Source organism: Loxodonta africana, chromosome 2 (assembly GCF_030014295.1).
Source record: "Loxodonta africana isolate mLoxAfr1 chromosome 2, mLoxAfr1.hap2, whole genome shotgun sequence".
Classification (NCBI taxonomy): domain Eukaryota; kingdom Metazoa; phylum Chordata; class Mammalia; order Proboscidea; family Elephantidae; genus Loxodonta; species Loxodonta africana.
The window spans coordinates 151,518,403-151,538,602 of record NC_087343.1 but is presented as its reverse complement, the minus strand read 5'-3'; the positions used below and the strand labels follow the sequence as shown (position 1 = coordinate 151,538,602).

Genomic DNA, 20,200 nt, shown 5'->3' with positions numbered 1-20,200 from the left:
TCTAAAATGAAACCAAGAAAAAGGTTAGTTCAGAAAGAACAAGAGCTTCTGTTTAGCCCTGTTAGCTAAAGAAGGTAAAGATTAAAAACGGTAACAAAATTCCATCAATGGAAGTGCATACTCCACCAGTTTTAAGGCAAATATCACATCTTCTTTGACGCTACAGTCTGTACACCTTTTGAAGTCAAAGAGAAGGCAGGTAAGAAAGGTGGCTGGTGGCCCAGAAGGAACTGCGTTCTCTGGGTGCTGTGATACAGCAGGCATTATTACCCACTTCTCCAGATACATCGAAAAATAATTACTCTCGATTGCATCTGTGCTTCTCTGGGCAATTTTCCTTGCCCACAAATCTGTTATAATAGTACTCGGATAATATAATTTAAGTAGTATCAATTTGTTAAGACATAAGAGGTATGCCAAGCAGACCAGAGAACAGAAAGGAACCAAGAGTCTGAGGGGAAGGAGATACTTTTCCTTCTGAAGAAATTTTCACATATAGCTCATTCCTAATCATAGTTGCTCTAATCCAATTGACTCAAATGCTTTTCTCTACACGGAACTAAAGTTGTTACTTGAGGGAAGAATTTAATCCAGTCCTCCTGCATAGCAAAGGTTTTTTTCATTTGAGGGTGGCTGACTTCGATAATGGCAATTACACTATCACAAGGCCTTTTTTCCTTTTTAAAAAAAGTTAGAAGAGGCCACCCCTATGAGAGTCCCCTCCTTGGGACTTTTAGGAGAAAAGTTCCTGAGGAACAGTGGTTCTGAAACATTGTGAGTCCTAGGCCCTGTAAGAATCTGATTAAACCTATAAACCTTATCTACAGAAAAATGCACAAAATGCAACAAAATTTTTCTGTCGGTGGATGCAGGTTAAGAACACTTAGCCTACAGAGTGTGGAAAGGATCAAGGTCAGTGGGAGAATGGTTGTCCTTGGGGTCTAAAAGGGGACATGTCTCCCCCTCTTCCTTAACCAGAAAGTAGGAACACAGTGGGAGTACCAACGCAGGTTCATACCTGAGGACATAAGCAACTTCAGCTGGGGGGCTTCCTTTGGGCCCGGCAGAGGCCAGGACTCAGAACTGTGCTGCACTCTGAGGCTCTGCCTACCTAATCTTCTTTGCTTCCCCTCTCTTTGCACAAGTATTAGACCTGCTTTGTGGTCTGAAGGCTCTCTTGGCCTACTCTACCCTTACCAGGTGTTTCCCACCAAAAAAAACTCTTATAGTTCTAATCTCATCTTGGGGCCTGCTTCTGTGAGGACTCACAATGACACATCTTTATTTTGGCAGTTCACAGCACCTTTACACAAGGTCCCAAGGAACGGTCCTTGGCGTGTTCCAGTCCTTACTCCAACACAGAAACTATACCCCAGTGACTTCTTAAACTTGTCCAGTGGGATGAAACCCTAGGAAGCCAACAGTCTGATGATTTTCTTGTTTCACAGATGCCAGGGTAGGTTTGAGATTTCTGTCTCCATGTCTAAGAAAAGACCTACTGCGGATAAGTGCCAGTGGTATGGGAGAAACTGATATATAGGGCCAAATCAATAAGTCAAGATGTGTATATAAGAGGCCTTACCTTCGTTAGGCTTGGAAATGTGACACTGGCTCATGCTAGAAACATTTTTCACATTTATACAACATTAAACCTGGAGCTGTATATCCATAACCAAAGTCTAAAAAGTGACGATACTATTCAGCAGAGAGAAGCTAGAGTTAGGTCAAGTAAAAACAGCCAAAGCAAAAATCCTATTAAAAAATATGAATCACCTTTTTTATGCACTACAGATTCCTATAACAGTTAGTACAAGACTCAAGTCAGTTCTTACATGTGCCAGTATTCAGTGCAAAAATGCTCTATTGTTTGAGCACCACAACCCCAAACCCAGCATCAGCTGAGGCTTTCAGTTGAAGGAGTTCTGGGGTAAATACAAGGAAGCATGTCAGAATCCAGCCACACTATATCACTTATTCTAAATAATTTCTGCTCCAGTGTTAATGCTTAATGCATGCAGTATTAAAATGACTGCATCAACCCACCCTTTTCTCCTAGTAGAACATCAAAAATCAACTCAGCATTATTCTTCAGTCAGCATGATGATAAAACATTGTTACAGAATAGGACAGAGAGAAGTCTTTTTAATGAGAGTTCTCCTGAAATTCTCAGGGTAAAATAACCAAATGTTTTGTTTTGCAAGCATCTTTCCCCCTACCCTTTATACTTGGTTTATGATGTTAAGCTCTTAATGACAAGAGAAGCCACTTCCACTTAGCTAGTTTACCAACACATCTAAAGCAAATCAGAGTCATACTTCTATTTTAACCAAACATGACAGCAAGATGATTGAGGAGCAGCTTTCCAAACTGCCAGAGCAGCGGGCACTATCTTGCACAGTCTGGCATTAAATCAGCACTTCATAAATCGTGCAGGCTCCTGCCCATTTAGATGATCTCTCTGTGCAGAATCGGCAGTCTAACACTGGCTCTCGCAAGCATTAAAAATCATTACTATGCTAACCCGACTCACTCACTGTTCAGACGGGTCTTCTTGAATGCAGCCTTTATTACAACCTCACTGCTGCTTCCTACACTGAAGGAATACCATGTTTTTAAGTCAGCAGTTCTTCTTTCTCGCTTTATTATAATCAGGTGGTCTTGCAACAACCCCAATACTGTTACAAAGCACGGCGCTTTGTAACAGTAAAGCTTCTGGAAAACCCAAACAAAAGACACGTCACCCAGTGACGTCAGCCTATATACAGTTCTGTGTGGTCGCGGCACATAAGCAAATCCATTCTTGTGCCGTTTCTCGGAAAAGCTTTTCAGTAAATGCACTCATGCTGCTCCAGGAGCTCTTCTCTGCAACAAGCTGCCCATCTGCCATCAACAAGTTAAGACCAAGAGAACTAACGGCTGCGGAAAGACTGAAGCTTTGATTAACCAGCTGAGCAGTTGGAGGAAGAGAAAATATCTTATATGCGAAGCTGATTTAGAGGATCAGAGCGGTCACAGAAAATGAAGCCAGTGCCTTCCAGAGGAATATCCTAAAGAAAAATAAACAACTCACCCTGGTGGATTAAATTTTACTCAGAGAGCCTGGGACATAGAAAACAGGAAACTGGTCAGAGGCTCCTGCATGTTAGAGCCTTTTACAGACTCACTGTGCTGAGTCTAAGAACCGCGACTGAATGCAGCCTCCAATGTGCTCAGAAGAATGGGTAAGTCCATGCATTCATATGTCTTGTACAGTCAGCAAGGAATCATGCTTTTAAATGAGCCACTGAATTCACATATAGGAGTGAAACTGTTGTCACATTTTTTGATTTTGAGGTTTATCTGAAAGCATATAATGCTGATGACAGGGACATGTTTTATTCTATTTTTAAATATTCAAGTTTTGTTCCAGTTATACTAACAAGGTTAGTTTTTCTGCAGCAAATGCAAAATAAGTTATATGCAGTGAAATCTTCACCATAATGTTGCTGTTTTTTGTTGTTTTTTTTTTCCCCCAATAGCCCATATGATCTGCTGAAAAATATCCTATCTTCTTGTTTCCTTAAATTATATTCTGCAGGCTTACATTTCAAGTGGCCATTAGGGGCCCCTATGCTGGCAGCAATATATGCAATGAGTATGGTTTTAAAAATGCTGCCTGCCCTGGGTATGGCGTGTCCACCCAAATGCCGCTGCGAGAAGCTGCTCTTCTACTGCGACTCTCAGGGCTTCCACTCAGTGCCAAACACCACTGACAAGGGCTCTCTGGGCCTGTCCCTGAGGCACAATCATATCGCGGAGCTCGAAAGGGATCAATTTGCCAGCTTCAGTCAACTTACCTGGCTCCACTTAGACCACAATCAAATTTCAACAGTAAAAGAAGATGCTTTTCAAGGACTATATAAACTTAGGGAATTAATCTTAAGTTCCAACAAAATATTTTACTTGCCAAACACAACTTTTACCCAACTAATCAACCTGCAAAATTTGGACCTGTCTTTTAATCAGCTGTCATCTCTGCACCCAGAGCTTTTCTACGGCCTCCGGAAACTGCAGACCTTGCATTTACGGTCCAACTCCCTGCGGACTATCCCAGTACGCCTGTTCTGGGACTGTCGTAGTCTGGAGTTTCTGGATTTGAGCACAAACCGTTTGCGAAGTTTGGCTCGCAATGGATTTGCGGGATTAATCAAACTGAAAGAGCTTCACCTAGAGCACAACCAGCTGACGAAGATTAATTTTGCTCATTTCCTACGGCTAAGCAGTCTGCACACGCTCTTCTTACAATGGAACAAAATTAGCAACTTGACATGTGGGATGGAGTGGACCTGGGGCACTTTAGAAAAGCTAGACCTGACTGGAAATGAAATCAAAGCCATTGACTTGGTGGTGTTTGAAACTATGCCTAACCTTAAAATACTCCTCCTGGATAACAACAAGTTAAATAGCCTTGATTCCAAGATCTTAAACTCCCTGAGATCCCTGACGACTGTTGGCCTCTCTGGCAATCTGTGGGAATGCAGCCCCGGAATATGTGCTTTGGCCTCCTGGCTGGGCAGTTTCCAAGGTCGGTGGGAGCATTCCATCCTATGCCACAGCCCTGACCACACCCAAGGAGAGGATATTCTAGATGCAGTCCATGGATTTCAGCTCTGCTGGAATTTGTCAACCGCTGTCACTGCTATGGCTACAACTTATAGAGATCCAACCACTGAATACACAAAAAGAATAAGCTCATCAAGTTACCATGTGGGAGACAAAGAAATCCCAACTACTGCAGGCATAGCAGTTACCACCGAGGAACACTTTCCTGAACCAGACAATGCCATCTTCACTCAGCGGGTAATTACAGGAACAATGGCTTTATTGTTTTCTTTCTTTTTTATTATTTTTATAGTGTTCATCTCCAGGAAGTGCTGCCCTCCCACTTTAAGAAGAATTAGGCAGTGCTCAATGATTCAGAACCACAGGCAGCTCCGATCCCAAACACGGCTCCATATGTCAAACATGTCAGACCAAGGACCGTATAATGAATATGAAGCCACCCATGAAGGACCCTTCATCATCATTAATGGCTATGGACAGTGCAAGTGTCAGCAGCTGCCATACAAAGAATGTGAAGTATAATATCTACCTGTCATCAAAAATCACATCAGATAAGTAACCTATTTTACATAGTAGGGGCTAAATACATATCTAATTTTTACCAATGGTGACATTAAGCCTAATTTTCCAAGCCAAGTGGAGACTTAGTTTTTGAAGTGTTGAAGTATTTTTAATTTTTTTTTAACAAAACCATATTTTAAGTGTTAAATGAAGCAATGCTCACATTAATTTGCATTCCTGTTGGAAAGTTAAAAAATGCTCACTTCAAAATAAGATGTTTCATGTATGTAATTATATACTACCATGTGTAAACATTTACACTAAGGTCTCCATATGCTATTTTTTTCTACTGAACACAGTTTGGAAAGAAGCTACTAAGCAGAAAAAGACAGGGATCAATACTTGTTTGACCATTGCACTCCATCCCACATACCACAACTGGCTTGCTGCTTAAAAGGAGGCTGAGCAAAGTTCTCTTGTATGATAATTTGGTATTAACTAAAATCAACAATCTACTGCCAGTATGGGAAGTAGATTTTCACATATGCTGAAGACTGGTGAATATTAAATACTCTTTTTCCAGAGTTTTTGCCTGGGTTAGTAGATATTATCAAAGTCCACATCATGAATTCAGAACCCTTTATGTAATTCTAATAAGCTGAGTGACTCTTTAATATACTTAAACAATAAATTCAAGTGTTTGTGAAAAGGTCTCATTAAAATGAAATCAATACTAAATAATTACACTGACATCATACATCTCTAGCTTGTCTTATAATGGACATGGTGATTTATGTGGCATTTAGGCTATTATTTTAAGCTAGTAATTACCATTTTACTAATTAATTTACTAAATCCTATATTTACATGTATATTTTAAAAAAGATTTAAAAACTATCTGAGATAAATTGAGTCAATTTAACAATCCTATGACACGCTCCCTTCCTCATTTGGAATACATACACACAACAGTCTCTTCTTTCCCTCTTTCAACAGTCATGATCAAAGATGCCTTGACAAAAAGGTTTAAACCTCTTTCTTCTGCCTTTTCCTGATCTTCAAACCTCAAAGAGCCAAATTAAAAATAATTGGCTAGCAACAGGCATAACACTGATTCTTGTTAGAATGCATTATAAAGGAACCATGAAAAAAAACCACTTCCTAAAATATTATATGCTAAACTTCACCTTTTAATAAACATACATATCTACATTGTAAAAGCAGTTCTAAGGGAAGGAAAGGACATATTACCCAGTCAAACCCTCTCATGGGTAGAACACCTTACATGCCTATTGCAGCCACACAGCAGTTAAGAGAGGACGAAGGGGAAAGGCAGCATTATGAAATCTGGCTCTCACAGAAGCAGGTTAACTGCAACTGTAAGACAGCCAGGACACGATCTCCATCATACAGGGCAAGGGCCCAGGAGCTGAAGGGGTGGGGGAGAGGTTTTCGTGCTATCAATATAAACATCTCAAAATTAACAAATGATAATGGTGCCACATCTTCATGCAGGAAGAACAAGTATTTCATTTCCTCAATTATGATTTCTGTGGAGAAACTATGACGTGTTTGGGAATTCGATACAAGTTATAAATTCACATTTAAAATTTTTCCATAAACAAGGATATATATGTGTACTAGCAAAATCTGTGAAATCAGAGCACTCACTTAATTTTAGAAGAATGAGCATTTTTACAACTGCCATTTTACCTTATGTGAAAAAAGGCATAAATCCTTAGAGAAAACCACTACCATTTAAAAAAAAAAAGTTATCTTTTCCTAAACATGACCGTTAATATAATGATATTCTTCATTCAAGGCATGTTTTCCTCCCAGGTTTGAACTGAAAACATTATGACTACAGTTTAACCCTTAAGAATTAATCAACGTTTTTACTTTTTAATATTACCAGAATGCATGCCTGTATTTCAAAGAAAATGTGCCTCAGTAAAATGCAAATAAGATCACAAATTATGGTAAAATGGGCTCTCTTAATTTTTTTAAGGTGGGCAGATTACTCTGACAAAGACTCAACCCAGTCCAGCTGATTCTGAACGGTGAGCATTTCATCTCTTATTAACGCCAGCCCTGGGCTTGCCTGGGCAGGGACAGAAGCAGATTTAGCAGGAGAGAGTGCAGCTCACTGCTTCTCCACCAAAGGGATGGATCAGAAGCTCCCTACAAATAAGAGGTCTACGAGCTAAAATTTACCAACCCAGTTATCAGGGTGACCACAGCCATTTGTCAGGGAACAGACTGGTCACATCATAACTGCCCTAAGCATACAAGATTTCATCAGTCCTGAAGGATAGCGGAGAAGGAGTATCTTCCATTATTTCAACCACCACCAAAATTAATTCAAACTTTGAGTTGGAAGGGTAAGAAATATTGGCTGGGGATCCCCACATTAATCCTAAAGGTTACAGTTAGTAAAATGGACCACCAACTGGCAAAATCCTAAATGCACGTGCAAAAAGCAAACTGGAAAAGCCTGCTATTTAATATGGTAATGCAGGGGAACAGCATAACCAAGGCCACCGAGGTACTTTCCCTTGAAAAATAATAGATTTCTTTTTTTGCTCTCCATTTTTTTTTTTTTTTTGGTAATGTCCTCTGAAAAAAATGAGTAACAGTGTCAAAAAGGTATTTTCCTTTTTCATTTACAAAGCAAATTTCCCTTTCCTATTGCCTATAGAAGGCAGGGTTTCATTTAATTTTGGTCTATATGTGTTTCAGTATCAGCACAGGTTTGAAGATGAGACTGTTGGGCATCTGTGCTCTCTTTACCAACTGGCTAGGATGGAACATCACGGCAACACTGCAGATGCTGTTAACACAGTGTTCAGGCTTTCATTATTTTTGGTGGAGTTTTATCCTCTCCCTTTCCCACCCCTCCTCCCATCTTTTTTTTTTTGGTGGAGGTAGGGGTAATTCATTTTCAAGCTTAGAGGAAAACGACCACTTAACCAGGAACCAGAAAAATAATTAAATCTTTCGGGAAAAAATGAAAACTAAAAGCTAAAGAAGGCTATGATACTGTACCCACCTAGCAACCAAGAGCTAGTTTGGAATCATTCAGATTCATTTCTGTAGCTCGCCAGAGATTTCAATCACCTTTCTGAAAAGAGAGCGGGCTGGTAAATTTGCAAATCCACACACGACTCTGAGAATACCCACTCCCAACATCAAAAAGCAAAGATACCAATTTTTTAGACCAAAAATCTGTACTAACACAGGTAATTTCTTGATGTGCCTAAGTTAATTTCTGTACCAATTCGATGAATGGAATTGAATGAATTTCCCAACTCCACTAATTATTAAAATCCACCTCCTTATTCTAATGCTAGTCACTAGGGGCTAGACTCCATCTTTCCAATAAAAATGAACCCTGTGTAGCACTAGGTCTGAATCCTAAAATTCAAAACAGGGAAATCACTTTCTTAAGGTATACTTCCTACACACAGGTATCAGGAAAAAAAAAAAAAAGTTATAAAATGCCCTGTTCTCTCTCTCTCTCAACTGTGGATATCAACATGAAATTTTTTAAAGAATAATTTTAGCAGCTGACTTACATGATTATTCTCCTAACAGAGCAATACAGTGACAGGCGTGTCTCAAAAGTTTGCTTTGGAACATGCTTTTCATATCTTAGTGGTTAAAGTCCTTCAGCCAGAAAAAGACAAAGGGCCACCCACAGATAATTAAGCATTTCTCTATCTAACCTGGGGCAAACTCATAGTACTTGAATAAGACCAAAAACAAACACAAAATGACTGTTTAAGCTTTCACACTGCTGTTGCAAACATTGGAAACTTCTACTCTTTCAACTAACCTTTTCCTCCTTGGTGATTTAAAAAAAAAGCCTGATATATGGAATGTTTGGTGAACCTTCCTACGGACACTGAGACCGGAGACTCGAAGTACAGTCAAAACACATTGTGTTCAATCACCTTCAAGAGCCATTTTTTGGTGGGAGGTGGGAAGGTGGGCTGGGGGTGGGAAGAAACTATTATATGGGAGTCTTTGGGGAGGGCAAGGGTAACATAAAGTGCAGTGTACAGGAAAGTTTTGTTATTAAAAATTGTGTATACTGTAAAAAATGATTTTTTTTTTTTAATTTTTCCTTGGTAACCTATCAATTTTGACATGTGAAATTTGAAAAGCCATTTGTGACAGATATAAAAACCTCAAGTGAACAGTTGTTTTATACCATGTACCTCTACAAAGCCAAATGTGCCCGTGGGCAGCTACTCACCTCGTCTTCATCGAGAGAGGCAAAAACAGAGAAGGGGGTAGGAAGTATACACCTAGAAAAGCCATTATGCCAATAAAAAACAGCCATGCTATAAGAAGCTGCTCTATCATGATCGCACAAATCTTAGCAAGTAGACAATTAGCTATCCCTGGGGCTCACAGAGCCTAGGAAGGCCACCCCCCACCCCCCCACCCCATGGTGGACCACTGCCTCAGCCTGGGGACCTTCGAAAAGGCACCCAATAGCCAGTACCTAGGACCAGTAGCAACTTGGCCTCTATCTCAAGGGTCAGTTAGGGTAGATCCCAACAGCGCCTTGCACACCGATGGGGGTGCGGGGGGTGCTGACCATGCTGGGACCACCAGCATCCCTGTATGACCCACTCTACCCCAAACACCAGATCAGTAAGTATGGATAGGGGAAAGGAAGGGAAGATTTGTGACTAGTGTCCCTCCCGTGGCACAGATAAACACCCTGGGACAGGATGCTATGCCTGGGTGGTTCTGGTGGCAGAACTGCCCTGGCCTTGAGGTGCTGACTGCCAGCAGTCTGCCAGGCTTGCCAGGATGCACTTGCCACTCCTCCAGCCCTGCGGCAGTACCAGGCAGGCGAGAACAAGTCAAGTCACGCCTCTTCCCAGGCCCAGTGACACTGGGATCAGAAAGTCTACAAGAGACAGAGCTCTGACGCCAGGAAATCTCAGCAGTAACTAGGGCAAAGGCAGGAAGCACAGCACACAATTTTACTGTCAAATTTGCACAGTATGCACTCAAGGGCATAGGTGATGGTTTTAAATTGCACAAAAGGAACTAATTCATACCCTTTATGAAATAAAAGCACAGCTTATTAACAAATAATTCGCATACATTTTAATCTTGAAAATCCCATGTAAAGCTACATCTGATTTCTTTATCGGTTATTTTAATTAATTTTGCCAGTATGCCACAGCATTCTCAGGTTCCCACTCAAATTTATAATCGATTTCTTCAACGTCTGTTTAAAGAGAGTTTTTTTTTCCCCCCTTTAAATATATCTAACCATCTTAGTACTCAAATCTTCCTTAGAGAAACAAAATGTACTACAAATTTTCTTTTACAAAGACAGGAAGAAGAGGTGAAAATCAAACCTAATCCAAACATCTCTCCTTAGCATGAGTTTCAGTTTCTCCCTCACTAGCAATGTTTTGGGAACACTCTTAAGGGACCGAACCTTGAACCTCCCCCTTCCCCTATCTGAAGGGGGCATTTTAAGAGCAAGAAATCTCCAAAGGCAAGTACAGTGAAGCATCCTATCCTGGGAAGCCCACAAACTGAATAATTCATCTCTACACATGGAGGCCCAAGTGCAAGGCTTCCCCCACGCCTCCAACAGAGGAATCCCTCACAGGAAATCCAGCAGGAAGGGATGCCTGTGAAGGACAGCCCTGACCACAGAGGCCAATGGTTCCACCTCTACCCTAAGAGAGAAGGGTCAGTCAGAACTCTCCTTGCCCCGTGGAGGCTCATCCCTCACTGGGAAATCAGATTTTTAACTGCAGCCCCAGAGAAAATTCTCAAAGAATTTTTTTACTTTTCACCAAGAGACACTACCAAGAACCACAGGAAAGAAATGTAAAAATGTCATAGTTAAGCATTACTGAATATCCATTCACAATTGTGCTTCAGAGTACAAAAACTCCATCTCTGTAGCTATTAGATGCGGCCGACTCGATTCCAACTCATAGCGACCCCATGCAGAACTACCCCATATGGTTTTCTTAGCTACAATCTTTTTTCTTTTTCCTATAGTCAGTATTCTTTTTTTTTTTAATTGTATTTATTTTGTTGTTGAGAATATACACAGCAAAACATGTGCCAATTCAATATTTTCTACATGTACAATTCAGTGACACTGATTACATTCTTCAAGTCGTGCAACCGTTCTCACGCTCCTTTACTGGGTTGTTTCTCCCCCACTAATATAAACTTATTGCCCCATAAGTTTCCTATCTAATCTTTCAATTTGCTGTTGTCAATTTGATCCCATATAGATATATCTTAAAAGAGCACAATGCTCAAGGCAGGCATTCTTTACTAGTTAAGCTGAACTACTGTTGGTTTTAAGAAAACTTGAGGGAATATTTTTGGTTTAAGGTTTAAAGATTATACCAGGGCAATAGTTTCAGGAGTTCATTTAGTTTCCATGGCTCCAAAAAATCTGAATTGCATTTTCCCCCCTTTGATTGAGACTTTTCTATAGATTCTTTGATAAAAATGTTCAGTAATAGTAGCTGGGCACCACAGTATTATTTAAGTAAGCAAAATGTAAAAAACAACGTAAATGCCCATTGGCTGCAATCTTTAAGGAAGCAAACTGCCAAGTGTTCCTCCTGGGGAGACACTGGGTAGGTTCAAACAGCCTACCTTTGGGTCAGCAGCCGAGTGCTGGCATTTGTACAAAAAAAAAAAAAAAGATTTACACAATCTCCAGGTTGCTTTTTCTGGAAAATCACCAGACAAAAGCCCCATGGCATTTTTATTAGCCAGCCTGTTTTTAATCAACGTAAGAGTAAAAAAAAAGTTCTCCTGTGATAAACAACAACAACAACAAAAAACACTTCCCATGGTCTAGAGGTCCCTGGGTGGTCCAAAAGATTTGCACTCAGCTACTGGCCTAAAGGTGTGCAGTTTGAACCTACCCAGCAGTGTGTGGAAAAAAGGCCTGGCGATCTGCTTCCATAAAGATTACAACCAAGAAAACCCTATGGAACAGTTTTACAGAACATGGGGTTGCCATGAGTTGGAACCAACTAGAGGGTAACAAGTTTGGCTTTTTTTGGTTTGGCTGCCAAAGACATGGAAGGTAACCGCGTATCACCCAAAACTTCTGAAAACAATGTATTTAGTATTTACACATAACCTACTTCTATAGAATCAAGAAACTTAGAATACTATATTCATATGTACAGAATAAAAATAATGATGTAAAATTATCAAAAGAGGGTATTCATAACCCCAAGGGTCCAGAATTATTTGTCAGAGGAAATTATAATTAAATTTTGACATTCTGTGTGAGCTCACAGATTTCCCAAGATCCTAAAGGGCTTTGATAACTCACGAAAAAGGGTTAGGAAGCCCTGAGAGGGCAATGGAACAGATTTTTCTACTATACAGCAATTTTACCCTGATCTTCCAGGTGGTTAAAGCCAAGAACTAACAGTTTTCATCTGATAAAATGGAGTATAGCGGCTTATCTGGGGAGAGAATCAGGCACAAAAGCCTGTGAATTACTTATAAAATGGAGTCGACTGTAAGAACGATTAAAAAAAAAACACACACACACATAACTGACAGGATCTCCAAGGAAGTTTTGGAGAATAGGCAGGCTTGTTCTTCATTTCAACCCTTGATGAAAATCTAAGGGTAAGAAGCCGACACAAGCACGTTGCATGCTTTGTGCTGATCTAGTCAAGGCTAGAGCCTTGAACATCTATAGAAATGCATGTGCACCATGGTTCCTCCTTATCACCTCCCTGGGACCCAAACTACGGTGTTCCAACACCCCGTAAATACTACCACATTACATTGCAAGGAATCCCTGGGTGGTGCAAATGGTTAAGCACCATGGTACTAACTGAAATTGTTGGCGGTCTGAACCCACCCAGAGGCTCCGCGGAAGATGGGTTGGTAATCTGCATCCAAAAGGTCACAGGCTTGAAAACCCTATGGAGCAGTTCTACTCTGTACACGTGGGGTCACCGTGGATCGGAAACTGACTTGATGGCAACTAACAACATTATACATCTTCTAAACTAGAAGGACAATTTGAAATTTAAAACATCTTCCACTACATCCTGAATGAGCAGACTCATGTTTCATGCCTCATCTCTAGTGCTAACAATAATCATAAATAGTCTCCTTGGTAAAAATCTTTCAGATGATAATTAATTTCCTAACAAAGAACACATTTTAAAAAGTTAAAACAATCACTGGTCTAAATAGCTGTTAGAAATTTACATGTCTCTTTAAAATTTAAAACTCATTCTAAGGTCACTAGAGAAACCACCCAGATTCCAGGAGGAGCAAGTAACATGGCAGTTAAGAGGCTGCTCCACACCTGGGCCTGTCACCCTGAAGAAGTCCCTAACCTCATGCCTAAAACTGAATTAACAGCAGTAACAACCACACCAAAAAAAAAAAAAAAAAACTGTGCCGTCCAGTCGATTTCAACTGACAGCAACCCTACTGGACAGAGCAGAACTGCTCCGAAGAGTTTCCGAGGAGCACCTGGTTGATTCAAACAGCCCACCTTTTGGTTAGGAGCTGTAGCATTTAACCACTATGCCACCAGGGAACAATCGTAACCCCAAAACCCACTGCTGTCAAGTCAATTCCAATTCATAATGACACTGTAGGAGTTAATACATTTACATTCCTGAGAACAGACTGCACATTGTAAAAGCTCAGTAAATGTTTGGTATTTTTTAATAGCAATATGTGGAGAATCATATGGTACAGATTCAGCAGGTATAAAATGAAGTCACAATAAAAGCATGTTAGACCCATGGATTGCTCTCCGAAGCTCCCTACTTCTAGTTTTTCTTCTCTCACCAAGTCAATATGCAGTACCCAAAATGAAGACTGATAATTAATCAGAGCTTTTAATAAGCCTCAAGAGCCTGGATATACTTTTTACATCTAATATTAACATAAAACCAATCATATTATCTCAGAGTCAAGTAATCTGCTTTACAAAATATAATATTAGATATAGCATTACTCTGGTTTACCTTTATGAATTGAGGCTAAATTTCTAAAGGTTTAGAAACTCTAATTCCAATTCTGGGTAAGGCAGTCATTTAAAATCTAATGATCCCTCTTTTCCTTGTGCATTAAAATTATATAGGACAACACATCTATCCATTATCATAAATTGACAATATTTTTCAAAAGAAATAAAAAAAATCTCATTGACGTCTCAGCTTCTCACAACTATATCTTAGGGCAAAATACATGGTTGAGAATTAAGGATTATTGTTATGTTCATCCTCTGATAAGACAAAAATGTACTTCCAACCTACCATATCTAATTTAGGAAGCAGCCCGTCCAATTGTGGCAGATTTGGTTTCCAGGCAGATTTGCCAGAATTATTGAGTGGCGTAGGCAGGGAAGGTATGAGAATTTAAAAACATGAGGACAACCCAACACTCCAGTGCACACAAGAGGGTATGATCTGCAAAAGCTGAATAGTGATCCTCCATATTACCAAAATTTCTATTAAATATAATGCTTGCTCAAAATTAACCTGTCTAAACAACCCAATCAAAAAGTGGGCAAAGGATATGAACACACACTTCACTAAAGAAGATATTCAGGCTGCTAACAGATACATGAGAAAATGCTCTCCATCATTAGCCATTAGAGAAATGCAAATTAAAACCACGATGAGATTCCATCTCACTCCAACAAGGCTGGCATTAATCCAAAAAACACAAAATAATAAATGTTGGAGAGGCTGCGGAGAGACTGGAACTCTTATACACTGCTGGTGGGAATGTAAAATGGTACAACCACTTTGGAAATCTATCTGGCGTTTTCTTAAAAAGTTAGAAATAGAACTACCATACAACCCAGAAATCCCACTCCTCGGAATATACCCTAGAGAAATAAGAGCCTTCACACAAACAGATATATGCACACCCATGTTTACTGCAGCACTGTTTACAACAGCAAAAAGCTGGAAGCAACCAAGGTGTCCATCAACGGATGAATGGGTAAATAAATTGTGGTATATTCACACAATGGAATACTACGCATTGATAAAGAACAGTGACGAATCTGTGAAACATTTCATAACATGGAGGAACCTGGAAGGCATTATGCTGAGCGAAATTAGTCAGAGGTAAAAGGACAAATATTGTATAAGACCACTACTATAAGATCTTGAGAAATAGTATAAACTGAGAAGAACACATACTTTTGTGGTTATGAGGGGGGGAGGGAGGGAGGGTGGGAGAGGGTTTTTTACTGATTAATTAGTAGATAAGAACTGCTTTAGGTGAAGGGAAGGACAATACTCAATACAAGGAAGGTCAGCTCAACTGGACTGGACCAAAAGCAAAGAAGTTTCCGGGATAAAATGAATGCTTCAAAGGTCAGTGGAGCAAGGGCGGGGGTTTGGGGACCATGGTTTAAGGGGACTTCTAAGTCAATTGGCAAAATAATTCTATTATGAAAACATTCTGCATCCCACTTTGAAATGTGGCGTCTGGGGTCTTAAATGCCAACAAGCGGCCATCTAAGATGCATCAATTGGTCTCAACCCACCTGGATCAAAGGAGAATGAAGAACTCCAAGGTCACACGACAACTAAAAGCCCAAGAGACAGAAAGGGCCACATGAACCAGAGACCTACATCATCCTGAGACCAGAAGAACTAGTTGGTGCCCGGCCACAATCGATGACTGCCCTGACAGGGAGCACAACAGAGAACCCCTGAGGGAGCAGGAGATCAGTGGGATGCAGACCCCAAATTCGCATAAAAAGACCATACTTAATGGTCTGACTGAGACTAGAGGAATCCCGGCAGTCACGGTCCCCAAACCTTCTGTTGGCACAGGACAGGAACCATTCCCGAAGACAACTCATCAGACATTAAAGGGACTGGACAGTGGGTAGGAGAGAGATGCTGATGAAGAGTGAGCTAATTATATCAGGTGGACACTTGAGACTGTGTTGGCATCTCCTGTCTGGAGGGGGGATGGGAGGATAGAGAGAGTTGGAAGCTGGCAAAATTGTCACGAAAGGAGAGACTGGAAGGGCTGACTCATTAGGGGGAGAGCAAGTGGGAGTAAGGTGTATATAAACTTATATGTGACAGTCTGACTTGATTTGTAAACGTTCACTTGAAGCTCAATAAAAGTTAATTAAAAAAAAAATTCAGGTGCAAAAACCAGCATTAAAACACAACCACAACTATTATAAGAACTCAAGAAATAGTTTAAATAGAGAAGAACATATTCTTTGATGGTTATGAGAGGGCGGAGGGAGGGAGAGGTGTTTTCACTAATTAGATACTAGATAAGAACTACTTTATGTGAAGGGAAAGACAACACACAATACAGGAGAGGTCAGCACAACTGGACTAAACCAAAAGCAGTTTCCTAAAGAAACTCAATGCTTCCAAGGCCAGCGTAGCAGGGGCAGGGGTTTGGGGACCATGGTTTTAGGGGACATCTAAGTCAACTGACATAATAAAATCTATTAAGAAAACATTCTGCATCCCACTTTGGAGAATGGCGTCTGGGGTCTTAAACGCTAGCAAGTGGCCACTGAAGATGCATCAATTGGCCTCAACCCACCTGGATCAAAGGAGAATGAAGAACACCAAAGACACAGGGTAATTATGAGTCCAAGAGACAGAAAGGACCATGTGAACCAGAGAGTACATCAGCCTGAGACCAGATGAACTAGATGGTGTCCGGCTACAACCGATGACTGCCGTGACAGGAAACACAACAGAGAACCCCTAAGAGAGCAGGAGAGCAGTGGGATGCAGACCCCAAATTCTTATAAAAAGACCAGACTTAATGGTCTGAGACTAGAAGGGCCCCGGTGGTCATGGCCCCCAGACCTTCTGTTACCCCAAAACAGGAACCATTCCCAAAGCCAACTTTTCAGACAGGGATTGGACTGGACAATGGGATACAAAAAGATACTGGTGAAGAATGAGCTTCTCGGATCAAGCAGACACATGAGACTATGTTGGCATCTCCTATCCAGAGGGGAGATGAGAGGGCAGAGGGAGTCAGAAGCTGGCAGAATCGACATGAAAAGAGAGAGTGGAGGGAGAGAGTGGGCTGGCTGTCTTATTGGGGGAGCGCAATTAGGAGAATATAGCAAGGTGTGTATAAATCTTTGTACGAGAGACTGACTTGATTTGTAAACTTTCACTTAAAGCACAATAAAAATTAAAAAAAAAATTTAAAAACTTTTGCTCATCAAAAGACTTTACCAAAGAAATGAAAAGACAAGTGTCTCAGTCATCTAGTGCTGCTGTAACAGAAATACAAGTGAATGGCTTTAACAAACAGAAGTCTATTCTCTCACAGTCTAGGAGGCTAGAAGTCCAAATTCAGGGCGTCAGCTCCAGGGGAGGCTTTCTGTTTCAGCTCTGGGGGAAAGTTCTTTTCATCAATCTTCCTCTAGACCAGGAACTTCTCTGCACAGGAGCCCCGGTCCAAAGAACGTACTCTGCTCCCCGTGCTGCTTTCTTGGTGGTATGATGTCCCCCTGTCTCTTTGCTCACTCTCTTTTATATCTCAAAAGAGACTGTCTCAGGACATAATCCAAACTGCTGCCTATCCCACCTCATTAACATCATAGAGGCAGGATTTACAACACATAGGAAAGCTACACCAGATAACAAAATGGTGAACAATTACAATATACTGGGAATCACCGCCTAGCCAAATTGATATACATGTTTTCGGGGGGACACAATTCAATCCATGACAACAAGCTACCAACTTGGAGAATGTCTTTGGAAACCATTTATCTGACAGCAATCTAATAACCAAAATATATATAAAACTTTAACAACAACAAAAAGACAAATGACCCAATCTTAAAATGGGCAAAGGACTTGAACAGCCATTTTACCAAATAGGACAGGCAACTAGCTACCAACCACATGAAAAGATGTTCAGCGTTATTAGCCACCAAAACCACAACAAGATATCATTTCACTTCCACTAGAATGCCTGGCGAAGTGGTTAAGAGCTCAGCGCTAACCAAAAGTCGGCAGCTCAAATCCACCAGCCACTGCTTGGAAACCCTATGGGACAGTTCTACTCTGTCCTATAGCATCACTGAGTCGGAATGGACTTGACAGCAATGAGTCTGGTATTTTGTTGTTGTTGTTTAGGATGGCTAAGATTAAAAAGAAAATAACAAAATGTCAATGAGGGCGTGGGGAAACTGTAACACTTATCCATTGCTGGTGGGAATGCAAAATGGTACAGCCATCATAGAAAACAACGAGGTGGTTCCTCAAAAAACTAAAAACAGAACTACTATATAACCCAACAATTCCACTCCTAGGTATATGCCCAAAAGTCTTGAAAGCAGAGACTCATACACCAATGTTCACTGCAGCACTATGCACAATAGCCAAAAGGTATAAAGAACCTAAACACCCATTGACAGGTGAACGGATAAACAAAATGCGGTACATAGATACAATGGAATACTACTCAGCCAGTGGGAGAAATGAAATTTTGATACATGCTACCATATGGATGGAGCTTGAAGACATTTTATGCTGAGCGAAATAAGCTAATCACAAAAGGGCAAATACTGTACGGCCTTACGTATATAAAAAGACAACAAAAGGCACATACACACACATAAAAGAACTGTGCTTAGGAGCAACTTGATAGTGCCACTTCTCCCTGATCAACCTCTCTACTTTGCCTTGAATTTAACAAGGGGAAAATGGCAGTGGGAAGGAAAGGGAAAGGAATCCCCGCCTTCTCTGCACTCTTACAGGTGTCTGGGACAGTGCCACGGTCACTACATCTCACTTTTTTCTCCTGACAATCCTTCGGGCCAGTGTGTGTAAAACTGCTCCCTAACACTTGCCGTCAACTTCCAACAACTAGAGCCCATTTTATTATTGTGTTAAAACTGTCGGTCTCAGATTTATCTGTTACTCTACATGAAAACCTAACAGCAGGTGGTCAGAAATTCTCTTCCTTCTGATGCAGCCTTCCTGAGGTGTCAAAAGGCATTAGGGTGCATCAGCAATATCATCATGTAGACACCCAATTTGTGCTTGCTTAGATTTAGATGTGAGATGAATCGCAGACAGATACAATGTGAAGAACAGGACAAACTGTAAAGGACTTTTACCTAACGTCTAGTTGACACTCCCATCAAATACATCACCCTAAATTATATTAAATATTATTAAACAAATATATTTCCACCTAAACACACAATCTACTAGGTTCCCAAAACAATAATCGGTATCTGGGAACCTTTTAAACATTTTATGTCAATTTTAAAACACACACACACATACACACAACTCAGTTTAAATTGAGGAGGGGATTTGGGTATTATATAAAACCTAAGAAAGGGTGGACCCTTTTTATTCCATCACTAACTGAATTCCAAGATCTGTTATCAATTAAGAAGACTATGAGTGAAATAGATTGAGATGGGGAGAAATAGGGGAAGAGTAAGATGCTGTTTTTGACATGTTAAAGCTGGGATGTTTATTAGACATCCAAGTAGAGTTGGCAAGTAGGCAGTTAGATATACAAGCCTGCAGTCCAGGGGATGGGTCCAGACTGGGAATACAAGTTATTAGAAATATCATCAGTGAACAGAGGTATTTAAAGTCATGAGCCTAGATGAGATCACCAAGGGAAAGAGTAGATGGAGAATCGCAGAGCCACATTTTCCTCCCCGGACCAATCCGAGGAATCTTTAAACAGTTATCTCTCATGTGGCAGTCACACACACACACACACACACACACACACACACACGAGTGTCAACGGCAGGATGACCTCTCTATGTCACTTGCGCATAACATGTGCTGCTGGAAAACTAACAGGAATACGGTCAGCTTAATTCATGAAAGTGGGGGCAGTGGTGGTTCAGTGGTGGAATTCTCCCCTTGCACCACCCTCAGTGAATTGAGGGGAGACTTGGATTCAATTCCTGGCCAATGCACCTCGTGCACAGTAGCCACCGCCTTTCTGGCATTGAAGGCCTACATGTTGCTGTGATGCTGAAGAGTTCTCTGTGGGACTTCCAGACTAAGGCAGACTAGGAAGAAAGGCCTGGAGA

General features: G+C 40.7%; 2 protein-coding genes across 2 annotated transcripts in view; one reads left to right on the top strand and one right to left on the bottom strand.

Annotated features, from left to right (window-relative positions):
* CTNNA1 (catenin alpha 1) overlaps positions 1 to 20,200 on the bottom strand; it is a 195,404-nt gene that overhangs the window by 64,690 nt on the left and 110,514 nt on the right. The window lies entirely within an intron of this gene.
* On the top strand, positions 3,553 to 7,708 carry LRRTM2 (leucine rich repeat transmembrane neuronal 2). Its single transcript, XM_064276864.1, has one exon. It carries the CDS (start codon positions 3,610 to 3,612, stop codon positions 5,122 to 5,124), a length of 1,515 nt encoding a protein of 504 aa, XP_064132934.1. The 5' UTR covers positions 3,553 to 3,609; the 3' UTR covers positions 5,125 to 7,708.